This window comes from Pan troglodytes, chromosome 19, assembly GCF_028858775.2.
Source record: "Pan troglodytes isolate AG18354 chromosome 19, NHGRI_mPanTro3-v2.0_pri, whole genome shotgun sequence".
In the NCBI taxonomy this organism is placed as follows: Eukaryota; Metazoa; Chordata; class Mammalia; order Primates; family Hominidae; genus Pan; species Pan troglodytes.
The window spans coordinates 60,910,417-60,932,176 of NC_072417.2; the positions used below are offsets into that span (position 1 = coordinate 60,910,417).

At 47.6% G+C, this 21,760-nt stretch overlaps 1 protein-coding gene across 2 annotated transcripts; it reads left to right on the plus strand.

The window, feature by feature from the left end:
* The first annotated feature begins 1,214 nt into the window (after positions 1-1,214).
* DHRS7C (dehydrogenase/reductase 7C) lies at positions 1,215-21,310 on the plus strand. Of its 2 annotated transcripts, none has more exons than XM_511842.8 (7): positions 1,215-1,348; positions 1,522-1,681; positions 11,151-11,263; positions 12,708-12,921; positions 15,457-15,549; positions 19,830-19,985; positions 21,052-21,310. In XM_511842.8, exons 2-7 carry the CDS (start codon positions 1,528-1,530, stop codon positions 21,258-21,260), a joined length of 939 nt encoding a protein of 312 aa, XP_511842.4. In that variant the 5' UTR covers positions 1,215-1,348; positions 1,522-1,527; the 3' UTR covers positions 21,261-21,310. The 2 variants fall into 2 exon arrangements, with proteins under 2 accessions (XP_511842.4, XP_016787885.1); XM_016932396.3 differs by having other exon boundaries at positions 12,711-12,921.
* The last annotated feature ends 450 nt before the right edge of the window (positions 21,311-21,760 follow it).

Genomic DNA, 21,760 nt, shown 5'->3' on the forward strand with positions numbered 1-21,760 from the left:
CTCAAAAAAAAAAAAAAAAAAGAAAAACTTTAGACAAGAGTTTGTTTGAGCAAAGAAAATACACATACAGGTAAAACTGTATATACGCTTTTAAAAGTTAGGAAGTAGCTACCCTCAGGGCTGGAAAGAGACATGATGAGGCATGTTGGCAATGTTCTGTTTCTTGATCTGCATGCTGGTCACGTGAATATGTTCAGTCTATGAAGATTCATCAAGCTCTACATTTACGTGTGTGTTTCTAATATGTACATTAAATGTCAATAAAATTCTGGGACTTTTTTAATCTTCCTGGTTATTTCTAATTTCCAAGAAAGAAATACAGTCTTCTTTACCCCCCCCACACACGCGCGCGCACGCGCACACACACACACACGTGCACACACACAGGTGCGTGCACACACACACGCACACACACGCGCACACACACGCGCACACACGCACACACATGCACACACACACATGCACACACACACACACATGCACACACACTGCTCTTAGTCCTACTCCTGATTGGCTCAATGCTGTTTACCGCACAAATTAGGACCTGATTGTGATTGGCCTTCTGGTTTGGGGTGGCTCCAGTACTTGAACTGGGTTTCTGTCTCTCCAGTTCTAATCCTACTGAGTTTCCTTATGTAATGAAAATATTTCACATTTGGGATAAATTCTTAGTATCCTCAACTGCTAAAGATAACAGTAGTTACCTTCCTACGGCCCGCGATCTATGCTAGGCCCACACTGTGCAGTATGGTTTGTCCTCCCATTGGTCCTGCCCATTTTACAGACAGGGAAGCTAAGGCTCAGAGAGGTGAGAAACACTCTCAAAAGTGTGCTCTTTCTGATATTTCCTGTCACACCTCCCAGTGGCTCTTTCTGCAAAAGGCTTCATTCTGTTTAGCAGTTTTCTATGCTTTTCATCTCCAATTAGAAAGCAAAGGCCAGATGGTTTTCTGCCACATGCATCCAAACTACCTGGAAGCTACCTGATTACGAGGGTTATCGGAAGTGAGGGCAAGGATGTTTGTGCTGAAAATCCCAGGTTTGGATCCCTCGTGCTCAGTCCCAAACTGCAGAGGAAACCTCTAATACTCAGGCAAGCCAGGAGAGCTTTGGCAAGAGCCCTGAAATCAGACCCGGCCAGCATGTGTTCCTGAATATCAGAATAGACACTATATTTACACTGACAGCCTTTCAGTGCAACTGAAAGCTATAAATAACCATTAGGGCCCAAGCAAGTGGCCTTAACACATGGATTTTCTTCCAAAAATGCAGACCCATTTTAATTAAGTTTGTAATTAACCACTGGGGAGGGCAGGCCCCCTGGATTCGGTCTGCTTTCGGAGACACTGTGAGTAATTTCCTATTTGTTGAACATTTGGGGATTAGCACGCCCACTGGGTGTTCAGCTTGGAGGCTTGCACAGAGCTGAGCTCCCTGCAGCCTTGGGCCTCCCCCTGCCCTGGGAGTCCTGATCAGCGTCTCTTTGCAAAGCCAATCCCCTTTTACTCCGTTGTCCCCCAGAACAAGATGGGAGTCATGGCCATGCTGATGCTCCCCCTGCTGCTGCTGGGAATCAGCGGCCTCCTCTTCATTTACCAAGAGGTGTCCAGGCTGTGGTCAAAGTCAGCTGTGCAGAACAAAGTGGTGGTGATCACCGATGCCATCTCAGGACTGGGCAAGGGTAAGCTGGCTTTGCTCCCACCTGTGCCCATTTCTGCCCCCAGGGACTGGCAGGATGGCAGGGTGGCAGGGCGGCAGGGCGCTGTGTGGGCAAACCTGCTCGGTGGGAGGGGATCAATCCTGTGTTCTCTCCCAGCTTCTATCATTAACCAGCAAGTTTCCCATCTTTTGGAGGCTGCAGATTCCTGATAAATGAGGGTGGTGGAATATCTAGGGTTGCAAACTCACAGCCTAAGGACTAAAATTGGTCTGCAGATGTGATTTGTTTTGGCTTCATGGGGTTTCCAGAAATTTTGAAAATGCAAAGCCTTTAGCTGGGGCAATGTACTGGTTGTGAGCCCAGACTCAGGAGCTGGGTTCAGTTCCTGGCTCCAGCAATGACTAGCTGGTTACTTCACTTCTCTGCCTTAAACTTCTCATCTGTAAGGCAAGGATAACAGCAGTCTCTACCTCATGCTGCCATTGTGAGGAATAAACGAGTTCATAGATGGATAGCACTTAGAACAGTACCTGGAGCTACAGTGGATATCACTCAAGGGTTAGTAATGATGATCATGAACACATATAGGCAAAACATGCCCACGCTAGTGGGCCACACACCCCACCCATCCCTATTGCATCACACTTGGCCTGATTCTTTCAATCATTACACTTTCTGGCATTGAAGGCATTTGCATTTGCAACCCCTGAATTATATCACCTCAGAGAGGCCCTTCTGCTGGTTACATCTATGACATGAGGGGCCGTAATTGTCCTTAAGTTTGCAAGATTCTGACTCTATCCTTCCAGACAATGGTAGTACAACTTTATATGTTACATAGTTAGTGCAACTTTTGCTGCTGTTTTTATTATTTTTAATAGAGCATAGATCCCACACAGCCAAACATTCATTAGTAACTCAGTAAGTGTCCATTGAGTCCATTATGTCCTGAGCATTGCCCCGAGAGTCCCTCTGGGGGGCTGGGCACTTACTCTCATAGTGCTGCCATCGTGAGAACGTTTGTAACCTCCCTGAGAATTTTCTCAGAGCCTGCTGCTTAGCCTCTTCGGCATCCCAATGGGAGCCAATCCGCACGCTTTGAGGATGGCTTAGTTTTCAGTGGGTGATCGACCCAGGTCCATCTTGTAAGATAAAAAACAAAGCATAAGGCAGATAGACTAGGCTAAGTGGCCCCTAGATGAGTCTCACAAACAATTCCCAGAGAGGATATCCTGTATGAAAAGGGAGCGAGGTACACAAACTCAAACTCCTTCTTCAAGGGCAAGCCAGGGCACACACATCTGTCAATCAGACCAGACAAAAGACAACAGGGAGTGTGCCTCCCTGGAGAGATAGAAAAGAGATGCCCACCTAAAGCTATTCAGAACAGAAGGCTTTGCGAAAAATTTGCTCTCCAAATAGTGCACCTTTGTCTGGCATTGCACCAGGCTGCTAATATGCGATCCCTGATACGGCCTCTACCCTGGAGCCTGTCCTGACACCTTAACCGCTCCTTCCTCTTGAATGGTCCTTGTGGACCAGCTTCTTAACTGGCCCCTTGTAAGTGCATACCACATTAGTGTATTTCTCATGCTGTATCTGTGTGTTTCTCAGTGGGTCCACTAGATACAGGCTTCCTGGTGCTGGAGCCTGTGTTTTGTTCACCCAGGCAGCCTCAGCACCTAGCTCAATGCTTGGTTGACATCCTCAGAAAATGTGTATTTAATGAATAACCTCTAAAAGTGACATGTGATCAGGGAAGGCCCTCATTTGGATAAGTGTGTTCTTGCAAATTTGTTTTATTGCTTTCCAGCTTGATTCCAACATGGTTGGAGAATACGCTCTGTATGATTTCGATTCTTTTAAATGTGCTGAGGTTTGTCTTATGACCTATCTCGATATGGGTTCTGCGAGTGCTTGACAAGAATGTACGTTCTGCCGTTGTCCTACAAATGTGGATTCGATCCTGTTTGTTGGGGAGGTTGCTCAGTTCTTCTGTAGCCTTGCTAGTTTTGTGTCTTATTAGGTAGAAATACAGTTTTACTGATCGTTGAGAGATGTGTGTTTGTTTTAATCATCTCATTCATTTTTAAAACACCTCATTCAGTTGTAGTCACACGTGATGCAAATCAGGCACCCAGGAAATACATCTCATGAGGGAAACAGCCTTTGCAGGACCTCATGGCCTAGCTTGTCATGTCTACTGTCACTGTTCTTTTTTTACTATATCTCATTGACCCACCCTGGAAAGAAATGCAAAGAAGAAAAAAATAAAGTCCCAGTACTTAGCGGTAACTTGAGATGCTGGACGTGTGTGACCTTAAATAAATGCCTAGCTCCCCACGCTGCTGACGGCAGTGATTCCGGGCTCCCATTGCTGCATGTCTCAAGTCCAGGGCACCAAGTGGATGGTGCAGGCTGTGCACAGCCGCTGCACACCCTGGTGCCATGGAACCTCACGAACCCCATGGGTGCCATCGGGAGCAGCAGGGAGTGCCGCACCAAGTTGTTTACTAGGGAAATCAAACAGACAGACAAAGACTGGGGCATCTAGCCCTCGCTCCAAACCTCCAGGATTTGGCCAAGCGGGGAATCCTGTCACCTTGTACCCACTGTGTCTGCAGCAAGAGTGACAATCAAGGCCAGGCACGGTGGCTCACGCCTGTAATCCCAGCACTTTGGGAGGCTGAGGCGGGTGGATCACTTGAGGTCAGGAGTTTGAGACCAGCCTGGCCAACATGGTAAAACCCCGTCTCTACTGAAAATACAAAAATTAGTTGGGCATGGGGGCTCTTGCCTGTAATCCCAGCTACTTGGGAGGCTGAGGCAGGAGGATTGCTTGAACCCAAAGGCGGAGGTTGCAGTGAGCCGAGATCATGCCACTGCACTCCAGCCTGGGTGGCAGAGTGAGAATCCATCTCAAAAAATTAATTAATTTATTTATTTTTAAAAAAGAATGGCTATCAGAATAGCCAACCCCTGCACTTGAGCTGCTTCAGAGGATACAGCTGAACGTCAGCCCTGCCTGTGTGTTATCACCTCAAAGGTGCAGTTTCTGTCCTTTAAACATTTCTGAAATCAGACTGATTGTCTTTCCATCCATAGCATCTTACAATCCCCATAGGCCAACCTTTAAAATGTTGCTGTGGCTCACGCCTGTAATCCCAACACTTTTAGTAGGCCGAGGTAGGTGAATCGCTTGAACTCAGGAGTTTGAGACCAGCCTGGGCAACATAGTAAGACCCCCATATATCTACAGAAAATGTAAAACTTAGCCGGGTGTGGTGGCATGTGCCTGCATTCCCAGCTACTCAGGAGGCTGAGGTGGGAGGATCGTTTGAGCCCGGGAGGCAGAGGTTGCAGGGAGCTGAAATCACACCACTGCACTCCAGTCTGGGCGACAGAGTGAGACCCTGTCCCAAAAAAATTAAAATTAAAAGTCATTTATTATCTCTGAAATCAAGCAACAGCTCATCATCGATGGCATCTGACATTGATGAAATACAGAAAGAAGGGCTCAATTTATGCTTATTGAATGAAAAAGAAAAGCCTGGTACCAAAGTGCTCGATGCGAGATACCTGCTGAGCTGATAAAAGAATAGAAATAAGGACACCTGGGTATACCAAAGGCCTGGTTTCAGCAGAAATGACTTCTTCAGGAGCGGCGCCTCTAGGCTTGGCTGCAGTAGCACCGAGGCACTGAGCATGCCACTGGGCTCCAGCCTCCCAGGCACACCTGGGCAAGGCAAGGTGTCAGTGGAGAAGGGAAATGGAGTGATGGGGAAGAATGCTCCTAGCTGTCTGTTCTAACAAGGCCAAGGCCAGAGGTTTGATCTGGCTCCTGCTCACAGGCCGCTCACCTACTCCAGTGCCCTGCTGCAAATAGATGCTCTGGCCAGGTGCAGTGGCTCATGCCTGTAATCCCAGCACTTTGGGAGACCAAAGCAGGGGGATTACCTGAGGTCAGGAGTACGAGACTACCCTGGCCAACATGGTGAAACCCCGTCTCTACTAAAAATACAAAAATTAGCCGGGCATGATGGTGGACGCCTGTAATCCCAGCTACCTAGGAGGCTGAGGCGGGAGAATCACTTGAACCTGGGAAGCAGAGATTGCAGTGAGCTGAGATCACGCCACTGCACTCCAGCCTGGGCAACAAGAATGAAACTCCATCTCAAAAAAAAAAATAGATGCTCATCATCAAGAGAGGGAGGGAGCGAGGAGTGAAAATGCACCCTCAACGTGTCCCTTTCTCAGCAGTGGGCATTGGCCAAGAGGAGCCTAGTGTGGAGAATGCGTTACTCCCCATCTGGATGTCAGACTCCTGGGGTTCACATCCTGGCTTCCCTGCTGGCCAACTGTGGGACTCCGGGTGATTCATTTCAACCCCCTGAACCTCACTTCTCTCATTTGTAATATCCAACCATCATTCTGCTCCAGAATGACAGCTGAAATGCAGAAAGACTAGACTTTCTGCTGTCCACGGAAGTTTCTGTTAGTGAATTCTGTTATAAAAGCCACGTATATTTAAAAGAATTTTTTTTTAAGTAAAAAGAACACAAAACACACCTAGAACCCCACGTGCTTGGGGGCATCCTGTGTGAACACATCCTTCATTTCCTTTCAGGGGGATGCTTATGTGAGTAACCAGTCATGAGCGAGCATGAATCAAGGGTGTCGTGAGACAGTACACCTCAAATTTATTCAGAGGGGAGAGTCCTTCCTCTGCAGCTTGAGAAAAAAAAATCAGGCGGTTCCTGACTTTTCTGATTAATTATTATTATTATTATTATTTGAGACGGACTTTTGCTCTTGTTGCCCAAGCTGGAGTGCAGTGGCACTATCTCAGCTCACTGCAACCTCAGCCTCCCGGGTTCAAGCGATTCCCCTGCCTCAGCCTCCGGAGTAGCTGGGATTACAGGCACCTGCCACCATGCCTGGCTAATATTTTTTGTATTTTTAGTAGAAACGGGGTTTCACCATGTTAGCCAGGGTGGTCTCAAACTCCTAACCTCAGGTAATCCACCCGCCTCGGCCTCCCAAAGTGCTGGGATTACAGGCGTGAGCCACCGCACCCGGCCTCTGATTACTATTAGATTATGCAAAATCCTTCCGTCATGGTGGGTCCCGAAACAGAGCATTGATTCTGGAATTGGGATGCCCAGTCTAATACCTGATAACATGTCCATTTTCATTGAATTCGAACTTTCTTTCCCCCTCTCTGCTCCTCCCCGCAGCTAGTGCAAGTTAGAGGGAAGCTTCCTGCTGTTTCTGAGGCTTCTAGGGCCTCAGGGACTGGAAGGAGACAAGATAGGAGAGCGAGAAAAACTCTCACCCGACTGACAGTGCTATAAGATGGCTTCAAGGTCCATGGGCCTGGCACATGTCTAAAACTGGGTCTGAATCTTTCTCTCGTGGGCACTTTCATGTGCCTTTCAGAGGCCTCCCTAGGATTATTCATTTCTGTGAAATGGGAGGTGTGGGTTTTTTCTCCACTCACTCAATCCCTCCTTAGCTCCTGGTTCCCGGGCAGTCTACTCCCCACCAACCCTGTCCTTTGGAGTTCCACTGCCCTTCTGAGAGGTCCTCTTGGGCAGTCTTCAGACGAGCTCTCAACCAACTCATGACCTACCTTGGCCATTGGTGGCTGTGACTTCTTTGGCTCTGCAGGCCACCCCCAATGAAGAGGTCCCAGTTTTCCTTTTCTCTGCCCTCAGGGCATTGGCTGAGCCCAGGATCTTGCCCATGAGACATGAAGCTGGGCTCCTGGCTGCGGGGAACTGTGCTGTTCTGTAGATTCCTCCTGTGCCCTTCACTCTGGGATGGAGGCAATGGAAAACAGCCCCAGCCTGGGCCCGTGGGCGAAAACTCACCTAACATTCTTTCCAGGGGATCCTCCTTCGAAGTCCCCGCTATTCCTCCTCTCCTTCGATTCATTCGTGTCCTATTTGTGGGTAAAGGGAACTGAACTTCATATGACATGTTTTTAAAATTTCCTTTGAAAGTCAGCATCTTGGACTGGCATCTAACTTAGGAATTTATATCTATTGGATCTCAGTGCCTCAGTTAAACTTCTAATGTAACCTATTTTTACATATAGATATGTAGATTTACTATTCTATTACATACATAAACACACAACCCAGCGTTATGGCATCGTATTCAACACACTGTTTGGAATCTTTTTTAAAATTATTTTTAAACTTACTCTATTGTGAACTTCGTTCCATGTCAATAGACCAATTTCTGCAACATCAATTGTTAGGGCTTCAAAATTGTTATTCACAGTGGCCAAGAATGTGGCCAAGACTATTTCCAATTTTGTTTTTGATTATCTGATAGATTAAAATTAGCCCCATGTTTTAGTTTGCATTTATGTATTACTGGTATTGACTCATCTTCTGTATCTTGATACTTTTTTTGTGAGTTGCTTACTCATCTCCTTAACCAATTTCTTTATTAGCAACTTTATCTTTTTTCTAATTGATTTGTAAGAGTTCTTCACATATCAAATTAACCCTTTTCTGACATATAGATTATAAACACTTTTTCTAAATTTGTCTTGTCCTTTACTTATGGGTGTCTTTTGTTTTCGTTTTTGTTTTGCTGTAAGATTTTTTGTTTTGTTTTGTTTTGTTTTTTGAGATGGAGTCTCACTCTGTTCCCCAGGCTGGAGTGCAGTGGCGCAATCTCAGCTCACTGCAAGCTCCGCCTCCTGGGTTCACGCCATTCTCCTGCCTCAGCCTCACAAGTAGCTGGGACTACAGGCACCCGCCACCATGCCTGGCTAATTTTTTGTAGTTTTAGTAGAGACGGGGTTTCACCGTGTTAGCCAGGATGTTCTCGATCTCCTGACCTCGTGATCTGCCCGCCTTGGCCTCCCAAAGTGCTGGGATTACAGGTGTGAGCCACCACACCCAGCCAAGAAGGTTTTTTTTTAAAAGGGTAAAATCTATAAATCATTTCTATTAGGATTTTTTTTCTTTCAATGGATGCTCAGGAGTCCTCCCCAGTGCAAGGGTATATATTCATCTCTATCTTCTTCTATTTCTGTTTTGGTTATGTTTTTATATTTCACTATTTAGTATGTTTTGGTGTAATGCATCCAGCTTTTTTTCCCTCCCAGATAGGTATTCAAATACCATTTTTAAAAAAAAACAAAAAAACAAAAAAAACAGAGTCTCACTCTGTTGCCAAGGCTGGAGTGCAGTGGCATGATCTCAATTTACTGCAGTCTCCATCTCCTGAGTTCAAGAGATTCTTCTTCCTCAGCCACCCAAGCAGCTGGGATTAAATTTTTGAATTTTTAGTGGAGACGGGGTTTCATCATGTTGGCCAGGCTTGTCTCCAACTCCTGACCTCAAGTGATCTGCTCACCTTGGCCTCCCAAAGTGCTGGAATTACAGGCATGAGCCACCACGCCCAGCTCCCACTTTTTACGTAATACATTCTTTTCCCATTGGCTCAACATGTTAACTTTATCATACACTAAATTCTCCTCAATACCTGACTCTATTTATTATCAATATTTCTATCTAGACTTGAACTGCTAACTCTTTAATTTCTGTAGTTTTACAATATATTTTAACAACTGTTTTTCAACATGTTCTTTGCTTTCCTTCATATTGAGTATTCAAATTAAAGTGTGCAAAATATGACATATAAAGTGTAGGATCTTTCTGTCATTTCCCAAAACCCGTTGGGATCCTGATTTACTGGATCAATTTAACTTGGAGACAAATTGACATCTTTATTGAATTTTGTCATCCAGACTCATCACGGACAGCCTCTTTCTCAATAAAACACTTGCATTGAGAGGAATCTTCCCTTCTCTGCAGCCCTAACAATTCAAGGTGACATTGTTAACCCAGTTACTTCTGGATTCGGGTTTCCCTCTGTCAGCAGACTGAGCTCTCCTAGAGCCCTCCTCCCAGCTCTCTCAGGGATGCCCAGTACACCTGTTTTCAGGCCTCATGGAGACCTCTTATCCCCACAGCTCTCTGCTTGGGTCCTCTCTTGGCCTTTTCTGCCTTCACTCCTGCTCCCACCTGATTTAGACTTCATAGTCCAGCATCTCAATTCCTCCATCTCTCCAATACCACAGTTTCCCTGTCCATGATGCCCACTTACCAAGCCCCGGCCAACTGTCCTGTGCACCAGGTCCCTTCTCTCCACCTGCAGCAGGCTTCTTGGCCCTGCTGGAGAAAATCACACAACCCTGAGTTCACTTGGAGGCCACAACACTCGGGATATTCAGCCTCCACTGGGCACCAGGCTGCCAGGCTGTCCTTCCGTGTTCCCAGCCAGTCTGAGTCCACTACTTCATGGTGTAAATGAGACAATGATAGGTTCTTCCCTGCAGTAGGTGCTGTTGGTGCCTCTTCCAGATCCCTGGATGAAGAGTTGGCTGCAAATGGCATGCAGATTGCAAATGGCGTGCAGATGCCTCCTTTCCCAAAGACTTGTCCTCTGCCAGTGGACGCTGCCCTACCTAGGAGTTACACAGCCTATGCACGCACCCCCAGAGAGGGCAGCCCATATCAGTGACTGATTGACACTGGTGTACAAAGGCCGATCCTCTTGCCTCCAGCTCTGCAATGGAGTTTAGACTCCAGAGTCTTTCCTGGATCAAACCAAAGCTAGACTTTCCTGAGACCACATCCTCTCCTGGCCCCTATCCCATGACCTCACTCCCCGATAGGCTGTCTCTGAAGAGCAAGCCCTCAGTAAATCCTGGCCACCCGAATCCTTGTCTCAGAGTCTGCTTCCTAGGAACCCAACCTAAAGATACTGTCTCATAAGGTTATTGTGAGTATTAAATGAACTAGAGAGATATGTAAGAGATATGTACATATCTTTCCACAGTTCCTACAGCAAGCAAACTCTCCAAATCTGTGAGCTTCTATTGCTTTTAAGTATCATCGGTATTGCTACACAAGAATTCTGTATGTCTACCAGGTAACACTTAGTTGAGAAAGTGCTATATTGGGTGAGTCAGGAATCAGTCCAGAGGAAAATTAATTAGACAGAAAGTAGGTTTACTTTTTCAATAAAAAGAACCCTGGCTGAGGTGTCTATCCCCAGAGAAAATGTGGAGGAAACTGGTGACATTTGATTTGAAAAAACATGGTGGTTTGTCTCCATTATCTTTAGATTGAGATATCTCTAGGGCTGCGGTCCTGGGGGACCAGGTGGGCAGGTTCATCCTTCTGTTCAGTGTAAGGAAGAATTTCCAATAATCAGAACTTTCTAACAAAGGAGTAGTTGTCTCACTCCACTATGAGCTCACTTTCACGGAAGCAACTAAGCGGAGGCTGGAAATGACAAAAATTCCAGCCCGGGGAGGGAGTTCAATGAAGTGACCCCTAAAGGACCTCGTGGTGCTAAGCCTTCTGAGTTTTTTGAATTCATGAGTTCCCAAGAGAGGGGGTTCACTATCAGTGGCTCCATCCACACAGTGTGCCCTGCCCTGTTTCCTTCTTCCCCACAGAGTGTGCTCGGGTGTTCCACACAGGTGGGGCAAGGCTGGTGCTGTGTGGAAAGAACTGGGAGAGGCTAGAGAACCTATATGATGCCTTGATCAGTGTGGCTGACCCCAGCAAGGTAAGGTCTTCTAGCAGTAGGCGTGGGTAACTCCTGGGAACTCCCAGCCTCCATTGATCGTTCAGGACCAGCTCTTGGACCAAGTGGAGGAAACTTGGTGATTGCTCTGGGGAATGTGAGGCAATGAACCCAATGACCTTGACATAGGCATGTTTGCCATTCATAAAGGGTTGACTTGTTTTGACCACCCACCATGACAAAATCATGTTCTGTAGCCACAGCTCCTTGCCCTGACCCTATGTAACTCAAACTCAACAAGGATCCAGAAGACAGAGGATGTTACAGATATGGACTATGATTACAAAAACAGTCTTTTTTTTTAATACCTGAACCGATATCTCCATCAAAGAAACCAGATAAATGAGATCCCTTCCCAAGAACTCTCCCAGGAAGTGAACACTTATTTCAAAAAGGCTGCAGTTTCCAAAGGTTTTTCTGGAGCACTGGTCAGGGGACTGTCTTTGGAGCTCCCTTCAGGATATATTTTTCTAATCTTTATCTTTGAGGTTGCATTTGCTGGCTCAAAGTAATTCGGAGGTAAGTCTAATATTTGAGGAGATGAATCAAACAGGACAACAGAATGCCCCAAAGTGTGTTTCTAGGGATGTGATTAGGCACTGGGTAAAAGCAAGGGTTTGCGGTCAATTGTGTGAGAAACACTGAGTTAAGCTAAGCTTGTCCAGTTTCTTCACTGCAGGACTTTTCAGAGCCTTTAATATGCCAATGTGCACTGTGTATCTCCAAGAAGAACTTGGAGAACAGCCTATGTTTCCCAAACAAATTTGACTACAGAACCCTCTCTTCAAGGGCATATCTCAGGACTAGTCTTTGTCGAACACTGGGATTGCATTTACCCCTTGGTGTCAACAATTTTCCCATCTGTCCACCCTCCTACACATCCCTAGATCAATAGAGTCTTGATGCAGCAAGTATCTGGCTAAACACAGAGCCTGGCACATAGTAGGTACTTCAAAAATATTGTGTTGGGTGTATGATTTTAGTTTTTTAAAATATGGCTATTAAGTACTGTGATAGATTTTTTTTTTTCAACTTGCAAGCCAGGTTGAAAAGCAATTTCCACAAAGGAGCTCAGGAATGTTAAAAGTAATGATGTCACCACTGGAGTCAGTGCAACCCTGCAAAGGGACTGCTGTGAAGGGCAATATTCATTTATCAGTTCTGGAACCCTGGCCAAGAGTTTAGACTTATCGCTGCATATTCATGTCAAGATTTGTTGTTGTTTTTGCCCTGGTCCCCAAGTATGAATTATCTGGCAATATCCTCCATCCCAGAATCATCTCTGCTTCTTCGTCTTTTTTTTTTTTTTTTTTCAGTCATTTCATTATCTTTGAATTTCAAAATGGGTGGCTTTTAGATCGAGGGCTCCCAAGGTCTGCAAGAGGGAGGAGATCTCACACATACCCTGACTCTCTCATTGGTTCAGCAGACATTCACCCCAAAGCTGGTCCTGTTGGACCTCTCAGACATCAGCTGTGTCCCAGATGTGGCAAAAGAAGTCCTGGATTGCTATGGCTGTGTGGACATCCTCATCAACAATGCCAGTGTGAAGGTGAAGGGGCCTGCCCATAAGATTTCTCTGGAGCTCGACAAAAAGATCATGGATGCCAATTACTTTGGCCCCATCACATTGACGAAAGGTCTCGTGAGTTTAACTTTCTCATGGGTATCTGGGCCACCAGATTCTACAGAGGGCTCTGTTAATTAGCCAGACAGTCATCCTATTCTATATGGAATTCCCCAGTCCCCTCAGAAAATTCCCTACCTATTGGGTGAAAGCTTTCACCATTCCCATTGTAAGTGTTTATGAAGAAAAAGCAACTCAGGAAGTATCTGATTGGTATATTTCAACCACCATCTCTGTGAAACCCCTCTCCCCACCCAAGCTTTGCCCTTTTACTTCTCTCTCCTTACATCCATGGCTTCCCTCCAATTCGACGTCTCTGAAAAATTGTCTCATCCTCCAACGATTGTCTCAACAATCGTGTACATTCTGCTATATCAACCTTGGGGTTGATCTGCTTCTAGCCATTACAGTTGGTCAAAGGTAAAGATTCTGTCCTCAGAAATGAAGAAGAAAAAGGGCTTATCACCAGACTACAAGAGACCCAGTATTCTGTCAACCCCTTCACAGAAACAGGGAAAGGCAGGAGGCTGTCTCCCTTTAATGAGTAAGATGGTGATTCCTACGTGAACCTGTCTGAGGGGCCTAGGAGATACCCAGGTGCAGATTTCTCACCATCAAGTTCAAACGCAGGTCTGAAGCCTGGGAAGCGGGGCTGGAAATGACCATAGAGTAGAATGGAAAGTTGACAGATCATGAAGTCAGGAGTTCGAGACCACCAGCCTGGCCAACATGGTGAAACCCCGTCTCTACTAAAAATACGAAACTTAGCCAGGCATAGTGGTAGGTGTCTGTAATCCCAGCTACTCAGGAGGCTAAGGCAGGAGGATCGTCTGAACCCGGGAGGCTGATGTTGCAGTGAGCCGAGATCGCACCATTGCACTCCAGCTTTAGACAGGGCGAGACTGTCTAAAAAAAAGAAAAGTTAAAGCCCCTGCTCTCCAAAAAAATAAAAGTTTATCAAAGCAGAAGCTCAGGGGGAATGTAATGTGGAGAACGCCTCCATTTAGGGAGTGGGGTGTCCTGGCAAGGTCTGAGATCTAGCCTGATCTTGCAACTACCTTCTCTACAACCAGCTCCCATGCTGGGTACCTCTAACAATAGGATTCTGAGTACTAAGACAGATGAAGAGAAAGACCCATTTGGGGCAGAAAGATGACTTTCCAGAGCTTCTAGAATGGTGTCCCAGAGATAACAGCTTCTTCCAGTCCAGTCCCTGTGGACACAGCAAACAGGCCAGCACCAGTGTGTCAGCTACCAACCTTTAACGGAGACTTCACTGGCATCAAAGCAACGAACCAAGAAAGTGGAGTGGAAAAGGGCCAGAACTGGTTTCTCCTCCTGGTTAGCCCTCTAACTCACTAAGGACCCTGGGTCTAGTCCCTAGTGCTGGACTTCAGTTTGTCCATCTTGGTTTTTTTCCTTTCTTTCTTTCTTTTTTTTTTTTTTTGAGATGGAGTCTCACCTCTATTGCCCAGGTTGGAATGCAGTGGCGCTATCTCGGCTCACTGCAACCTCCACCTCCCAGGTTCAAGCAATTCTCCTGCCTCAGCCTCCTGAGTAGCTGGGACTACAGGCGCCCGCCACCATGCCCGGGTAATTTTTTGTATTTTTTTTAGTAGAGACAGGGTTTCACCGTGTTAGCCAGGATGGTCTCGATCTCCTGACCTCGTTATCCACCCGCCTCGGCCTCCCAAAGTGCTGGGATTACAGGCATGAGCCACTGCACCCGGCTCAGTTTGTCCATTTTAACATGGAGGTGCTGGGTTTCCCAGATCATTCTGAAAGTTGACCCTTTGAGTATTGTCTTTTCATTTTTTGCCATATCCCCATTCCGCCTATACTATTATTAATTTAATACCTTTCTCTGAATTTTCTCATTTTTAAATTAAATTCACTTTAGGAGGAAATCTGTATAAAACCAACATAAATTTAAAAACTCTTTCATTCTCAGTAAATAAAGGGCAACCTGAAAATTAAACAAATTAAGTTCTCCCAAGGTAGCCTGAGAACGTCAGAATCTTCCCTCTCTTTGTTAAAAGATTAGCATATGCAAGAGAGGCGTTAAAGACACACTAGAACCATTGTGAGACTTCCTTCTTCCTTCCATACTAGGAGAATTGAAACGGGAATGACGTTCTTACTACCGAGATGAGCGTCTGTTCTATTCTACTGGGTACCGTACTCACTACTTGAGTGCAATATGCCCATGTAACAAATCTGCACGTGTTCCCCCTGCATCTAAACAAAATTTGAGAGGAAAATAAAATAAATATAAATATGCATTAAAAAAAAAAAAAGAAATCAGTGTCACTAAATGCACATTGGTGGGAAAGCACCAATTTAAAATCACCCAGCAATTCGCCAGCCCACGCTTTGGGAACACTGGATAAATGATTGCAGGACTCATTCCATCTCTGCCCTGCTGCAATCTAATTACCACGGAGATAGCGGAGCCCTGTGATGAGGGTACCAGGGGCAGGGGTCTGCCTGCTGCTGCCTAACTCAGTCTCAAAGTTTTAACCATGATGCATTGTCCTGTGTTTTCCAGCCCTGCTTCCCAACATGATCTCCCGGAGAACAGGCCAAATTGTGTTAGTGAATAATATCCAAGGGAAGTTTGGAATCCCATTCCGTACGACTTGTAAGTTGCTAAGATAAAAATATGATATCTTCTGTTGTATGTCTTATGGTATAAGGCAGGAGCTGTTATGTCTAAGACTAGGCAGATGGTCACAGGGGAAAGGGTCCAAGGATGACACCATCTGCTGGATTTTCTTTCATCCCTATGGTTCCTATTTTTTTGAGCACCTACAGCATGCAAGTGGCTATGGGAGATGCTGAGATATTAAAGATAAGCTTCTTCTGTCCGCGAAGCTCACAGTCTCCCATGTGGGCAGGACATGCGCTAGGTGAACCTGACAATGCCAGGTGAAGGTCACGCTCCTGACAAAGATGCACAGTTGTAGCTCCAATGCCCCTTCCTCCACAAAGATGCCCTTGAAAGTCAAGGAAGATTACCATTGGGAAAGAGAAGGGTGGGTGCACATCACAAAATGGGAGGGCAGTGGAGACCTTCTGAGGAAGAAACCAGGAAAAACAGAAAGGGGCAGAATTCAGGGTGGGGGCAGTTCCAAATATGAGTGTCCTTTCAAAAGTTCAAGGCGGAGAAGGACTCCTAGGTGTATGTTCCTGGGATCTAGCTGGAAAAATTCTGGAGCCATTTCCACATCTGATGAGCTAGTTCTAAGAGGTGGGGAACATGCCATATACATTTATTCGTGGCCCACACTACCATGTGCAAATTAGGGGCTCAGTAAATGTTTGATGGGTACAAGGGTGGAAGGGAAGAAGGGAGGGAAAAAAATACTAGGTTCCTATATGAATTTGCTCAGGCTGCCGTAACAAAATACCAAGGCTGGGGCTTACACAACAGAAATTTGTTTTTTTATTCTGGAGGCTGGAAGTCCATGATCAAAGTGTCGGCAGGGCTGGTTTCCTCTGGGACCCCTCTCCCTGGCTTGCAGACAGCTGCCTTCTTGCTGTGTCCCCACACGGTCTTTCCTCTGTGCACGTGCATGTCTGTTGCCTCCCTATATGTCCAAATTTCCTCTTCTTTTCTTTTTCTTTTTTTGAGACAGAATCTCACTCTGTTGCCCAGGCTGGAGTGCAATGGCAAGGTCTTGGCTCACTGCAACCTCCACCTCCCAGGATCAAGAGATTCTTCTGCCTCAGCCTCCTGAGTAGCTGGGACTACAGGCACACGCCACCACACCCAGCTAATTTTTGTATTTTTTAGTAGGGACGGGGTTTCACCATATTGGCCAGGCTGATCTCGAATTCCTGACCTCTGGTGATTCACCTGCCTTGACCTCCCAAAGTGCTGGGATTACAGGCGTGAGCCACCACGCCTGGCCCCAAATTTCCTCTTCTTACAATAGCACCAGTCAGATTAGAGTAGGAGCCAGCCTGATGCCCTCATTTTATATTAATCACCTCTTCAAATATCTCTAAATACCGTCACATTCTGAGTACTGGGTATTGGGTTTCAGCATATAAATTTTCGGAGGCTGGTAACAGAATTCAACCCATAACACCGCCTCTAGTAGTGTTTTACCTTCCTTTTTCCATATGCCTTAGTTAGTTTAGGCCTGTGGTGCTGTGAGCCTGTGATGTGGGAAAACTTGATTACTCCTCCATGTAGTAACCTCAATGGGAATGGCTCAGGCAAGCAGGTGCCACCATGCCACAGGGTCACTGAGGGGCCCAGGGTCATGCTAAGTCATTCCATCAACAACATCTTCCATGTGGTCACCACTGGGTCCCTGCTGGCAAGAAGAGGAAAGAGACTGTGGAGGAGCCGTGCTCAATGTCCAAAGCCCCAGGCTGGCATTGGACATCCCATTGTCCCCAGGCTGGCATCACCGCTGCTCACATCCTATTGGGAGAACTCAGTCGCACCTAAGTGCAAGGGACGCTGGGAAGTGCAGTCCACCTGGGGGCCCAGGAAGAAGGGCAGAGTGAATGGGCCACATACAGCAGTCTTTGCCACATCCTGCCTTTTCCTCTCCTCCCCAGTCCACTTAGGAATCTCCCCACTGCTCCTTGTATTTTTAAACTTTCTGTCTGTTATTTTCAGCAGCTGGGTGACTTTTCATCTTCCTTGCTTCATGCCTTCATTCATTCAACAAAGTGTTTGAATGCCTAAAGCCAAGTGATGGGAACACAGAGGTGACATAATATAATGAGGCATGGGCATGACAATGGGCGCTTTGGCCACTGACCCGTATAGGACGAATGCACAAGTTTCCTGGGAACATTTGCAAAACACAGTATTGGGGACTCAGAATTCTCTCAAGGCTGTCTCCACCCCCGTCAGTCATGGTCTGGCTTCTCTGCAGCTGAGGAATTGAGGGGCACAGAGTTTCCCATGTAAATGTCAGAACTGAAGCCATGCCACCCTGGACTGGCCCCAAATTCTCTTCTTCCTCTGAATCCGGCTTTGGAAAGACACAAGGAGCTGGCGTGGGAGTGACCTGGGGTCTGCCGGCTCAGAGGTTTCTTTTGACCACCCAAAAGGAATTCAGTGTCCCTGAGCACCCCAGCACAGTTCCCTTACCATCCACCCAGGCAAGGAGATGGGGGCTCTGAGGCTCAGAACCTGGCACACAGACTTGAAAGGGAAGGCAGCCTGCCATGTGTCCCTCCTGCTGCAGGCACACACCTCTTTCCTGCATTAACCATGCCACATGGGGCCGGGCACAGTGGCTCATACCTGCAATCCCAGCACTTTGGAAGGCCGAGGCGGGTAGATCACTTGAGGTCAGGAGTTTGAGACCAGCCTGGCCAACATGGTGAAACCCATCTCTACTAAAAATACAAAAATTAGCCAGGCATGATGGTGTGTACCCATAATCTCAGTTACTCGGGAGGCTAAGGCAGGAGAATTGCTTGAGCCTGGGAGGCAGAGATTGCAGTGAGCTGAGATTGAGCCACTGTACTCCAGCCCGGACAACAGAGCAAGACTCCCTCTCAAAACAAAACAAAACAAAAAACACCACATGGAAAGTTACCTGTCCACGTGTCTGCCCCACTGGTGAAATGAGGACTCCATGAGGCCAGAGCTACCTCTGTTCACCTCTGGGTCCCCAGCTTCTCACCCACCAGAGCAGGGACTTCACTGTTGAATGACTGAAGGAATCAAGGAGATGGTGGATGAATGAAAAACAAGCTGGTAGACCTTTTTTTGGTAACACTTGTATTGGCTGTGTAATTCACATACTGCACAATGTATCCGTTTAAAGTGCATGGTTTTGCTGGGCGTGGTGGCTCACGCCTGTAATCCCAGCACTTTGGGAGGCCAAGACGGGCAGATCACCTGAGGTCAGGAGTTCAAGACCAGCCTGGCCAACATGGCGAAGCCCCATTTCTACTAAAAATACAAAAATTGGCTGGGCATGGTGGCGTGCCTGTAAACCCAGCTACTCAGGAGGCTGAGGCAGGAGAACTGCTTGAAACTGGGAGGTGGAGCTTGCAGTGAGCCGAGATCGCACCACTGCACTCCAGCCTGGGCAACAGAGTGAGACCCCGTCTCAAAAAAAAAAAAAAAAAAAAAAAAAAAAAAAAAGGCCTCATTGCAGAGAACTAGAAGCTTGCTAGTCATGATGTCAGGGGAACCAGGAAAGGGTTCTGGTTGAAGGCATCTGGGTACAGTGGCAGGAACCACAGTACATCCACCTTCTGCCCCTTCTGCCTCTGACTGACACCCCTAAAATGTGAAGTTGGGGTGCATCACACCCCAGATGTGGCTCTAACTTCCCAAAGCTCTAAGCAATGTCCACTCTATTCTTTTTGGAACTCCTGGAATGATCCTTTTTTCCCCAGCCCATGGCTTCTACGATTTGAACTGGATTTGGTGAGTGGATTACCTGGACGGGCTCTCTGAGGAAAAGGGAAACAGGAAGGGAGAGGGGATATCTGTGATTCAGGCTCACTGCAGCCACTAGCTGGCCCCAGACCTTGGACAAGTTTCTTAGGCATCAGCCTTCCCAGGAAGGAAGGGGAATTCATGTTTGTGCCAGCATTCTGTATGTTTTCTCATTTGATCTTCACAGTAATTTGCCAAGGGAAATAGTGCCCCCATTTTAAAGATAAGAAAACTGAGCCTCAGAGAGGCAAAGTGATTTGCCCACAATCACATCACACCACCAGCAAGTGGCTAAGCTGCATTCAGTTCCAGCTCTATGTCCACCACTCCCGAGGGCTCTCTGTCCTCATTTGTAAAGTGAGGGGCAGATTCTTGAGGATCTTCCCAGCTCTGCGCCTGTAGGAAATGTGTCTGTCGGCCCTCCTGCCTCCAATGCGCCCACCAGGAAGCAGGGCCGGGAGTGTCCTGCGCCCACCTCCGGATGGTTTGTCTCGCAGACGCTGCCTCCAAGCACGCAGCCCTGGGCTTCTTTGACTGCCTCCGAGCCGAAGTGGAGGAATACGATGTTGTCATCAGCACCGTGAGCCCGACTTTCATCCGGTCGTACCACGTGTATCCAGAGCAAGGAAACTGGGAAGCTTCCATTTGGAAATGTGAGACTTCAGAGGGAAACTGGGGCCCCTGGGGGCCTCGGGAACAGTCCGGTGTCACTGGGGGCATGAATGACCTTCAGATGGGTACTCCTGAAACATGAGTCTGGGGATGGGGGTGGAGGAGGCTCAGCAACCCCCAACAGCAGGGCGGGGCCCCCAAACCTTTAGGCCTGAGGCACCCGGTAGACAGAATCCTGCAGCCTACAGCCCATGCGCCCGCTAAGCTCAGCCACTCAGCTTCCTCTGCCACCTCGGCAAGCAACTGCCTATCTCTGGGCCTGTTTCCCAGATGTCATGGCCTGGATTCGGGGTTAAAGAACTTTCCCGCTCCCCCTTTCCCTTGCACAGAGTGGAGGCCGAGAGTCTAAAGCCAGGCCACCTGCACTGGAAGCCGGCCTCTGCCATGTATTAGAGGGTTGGATATGAGCAAATCCCTTAATCACTTCGTGCCTCCCTAAGAGATAGGTATTGCTATTATTATTATTTTCATTTTAGAAAATGAGGGATAATAGCAATACCTATCTCTTAGGGTTGTTGGAAGGACTGAAGGTTCTGGAATAGCAACCAGCCCCTCTATCAATCAGTGCACCTTACTATGGCCACTACTCTAGGATGCTCTAAGCGTAGAGGCGCTACACCTTGCCCAAGGCTCTAGGTCCACCTTGAGGAACCGAGATGATCCAAGATGGGGGGCAGACCAGGGGTTCCAGGATGCTCCTGACAAGCACAGCTTCACGACAGTTACAAACAACAGTCCCTTAATCCACCTGGCACCTTCTTAGATCCTAACCTCTTTTGCATCCCTTCCCCCACACGTAACCGCCCTCCAAAATTATCAGGGCAGGAAACCAGGTCCATCCTATAGACGAAGACGCAGAAGGAAGCGCAGAGAGTGGAGTGTCTCCCGCTGGTCGCCGCGGTCCGCGGGTGGCGGAGGGGGCCCGGAACCTGTGACTCCGGGGACAGCCCACGCTTCCCGCCCCTCAGCCTTTGTGCACGTGCAGGGCTCTGACCAGCCGGGTCCCCACCGAGGTCATAACCCCCGCCCCCAACTGGGGCCTTTCAGTCTTTTTCAGGAAGCTGACCTACGGCGTGCACCCAGTGGAGGTGGCGGAGGAGGTGATGCGCACCGTGCGGAGGAAGAAGCAAGAGGTGTTCATGGCCAACCCCATCCCCAAGGCCGCCGTGTACGTCCGCACCTTCTTCCCGGAGTTCTTTTTCGCCGTGGTGGCCTGTGGGGTGAAGGAGAAGCTCAATGTCCCGGAGGAGGGGTAACTGCAGGAGGCCAAATGGGCCACCCCTTGGAAATAAAGGTTTTTCTGGCAGGTGCTGGCGCTTCTGTCCTATGCTCCACACTGGGGCGCCCTGCAGCCACACCCCTCACCTGTCTGAGGTCTTCCCGTGACAGTGAGGATAGCCTGGAGCCAGCCCAGAAGCTACGGAGCCTGGGGTTCTCCACATTCCCAGGACACACTTCCAGAAGCTTCCCTGCTCTGTAGGGTGACTACTCAGCAGGAAACAGGAGCTGCAATGCCTCTAACCCCCACATACACACACTCACACTGTATGCGTATGTGCTCAGGAACTCAGTCTGAAAACCACCTCCACTGTATACAAGGGTGACCTGGCCACGTCACCTCCACCCACGAGAGCAGGACTTGACGACCCTTTAGAACAGTGCTGCAAGGATGGAAATATTCTATAATATGCATTGTCCAACATGGCAGCACTGGCCACATGTGGCTGCCGGGCACTTGAAACACGGAGCCCTGTGT

Bases quoted from the DNA above. Each gene is read 5' to 3' on its own strand.
- DHRS7C (XM_511842.8), top strand. From the start codon at position 1,528: ATGGGAGTCATGGCCATGCTGATGCTCCCCCTGCTGCTGCTGGGAATC. The intron at 11,264-12,707 runs GTAAGGTCTTCT...TCATTGGTTCAG, and splicing joins GTGTGGCTGACCCCAGCAAG to CAGACATTCACCCCAAAGCT. The intron at 12,922-15,456 runs GTCTCGTGAGTT...TGTGTTTTCCAG, and splicing joins CCCCATCACATTGACGAAAG to CCCTGCTTCCCAACATGATC.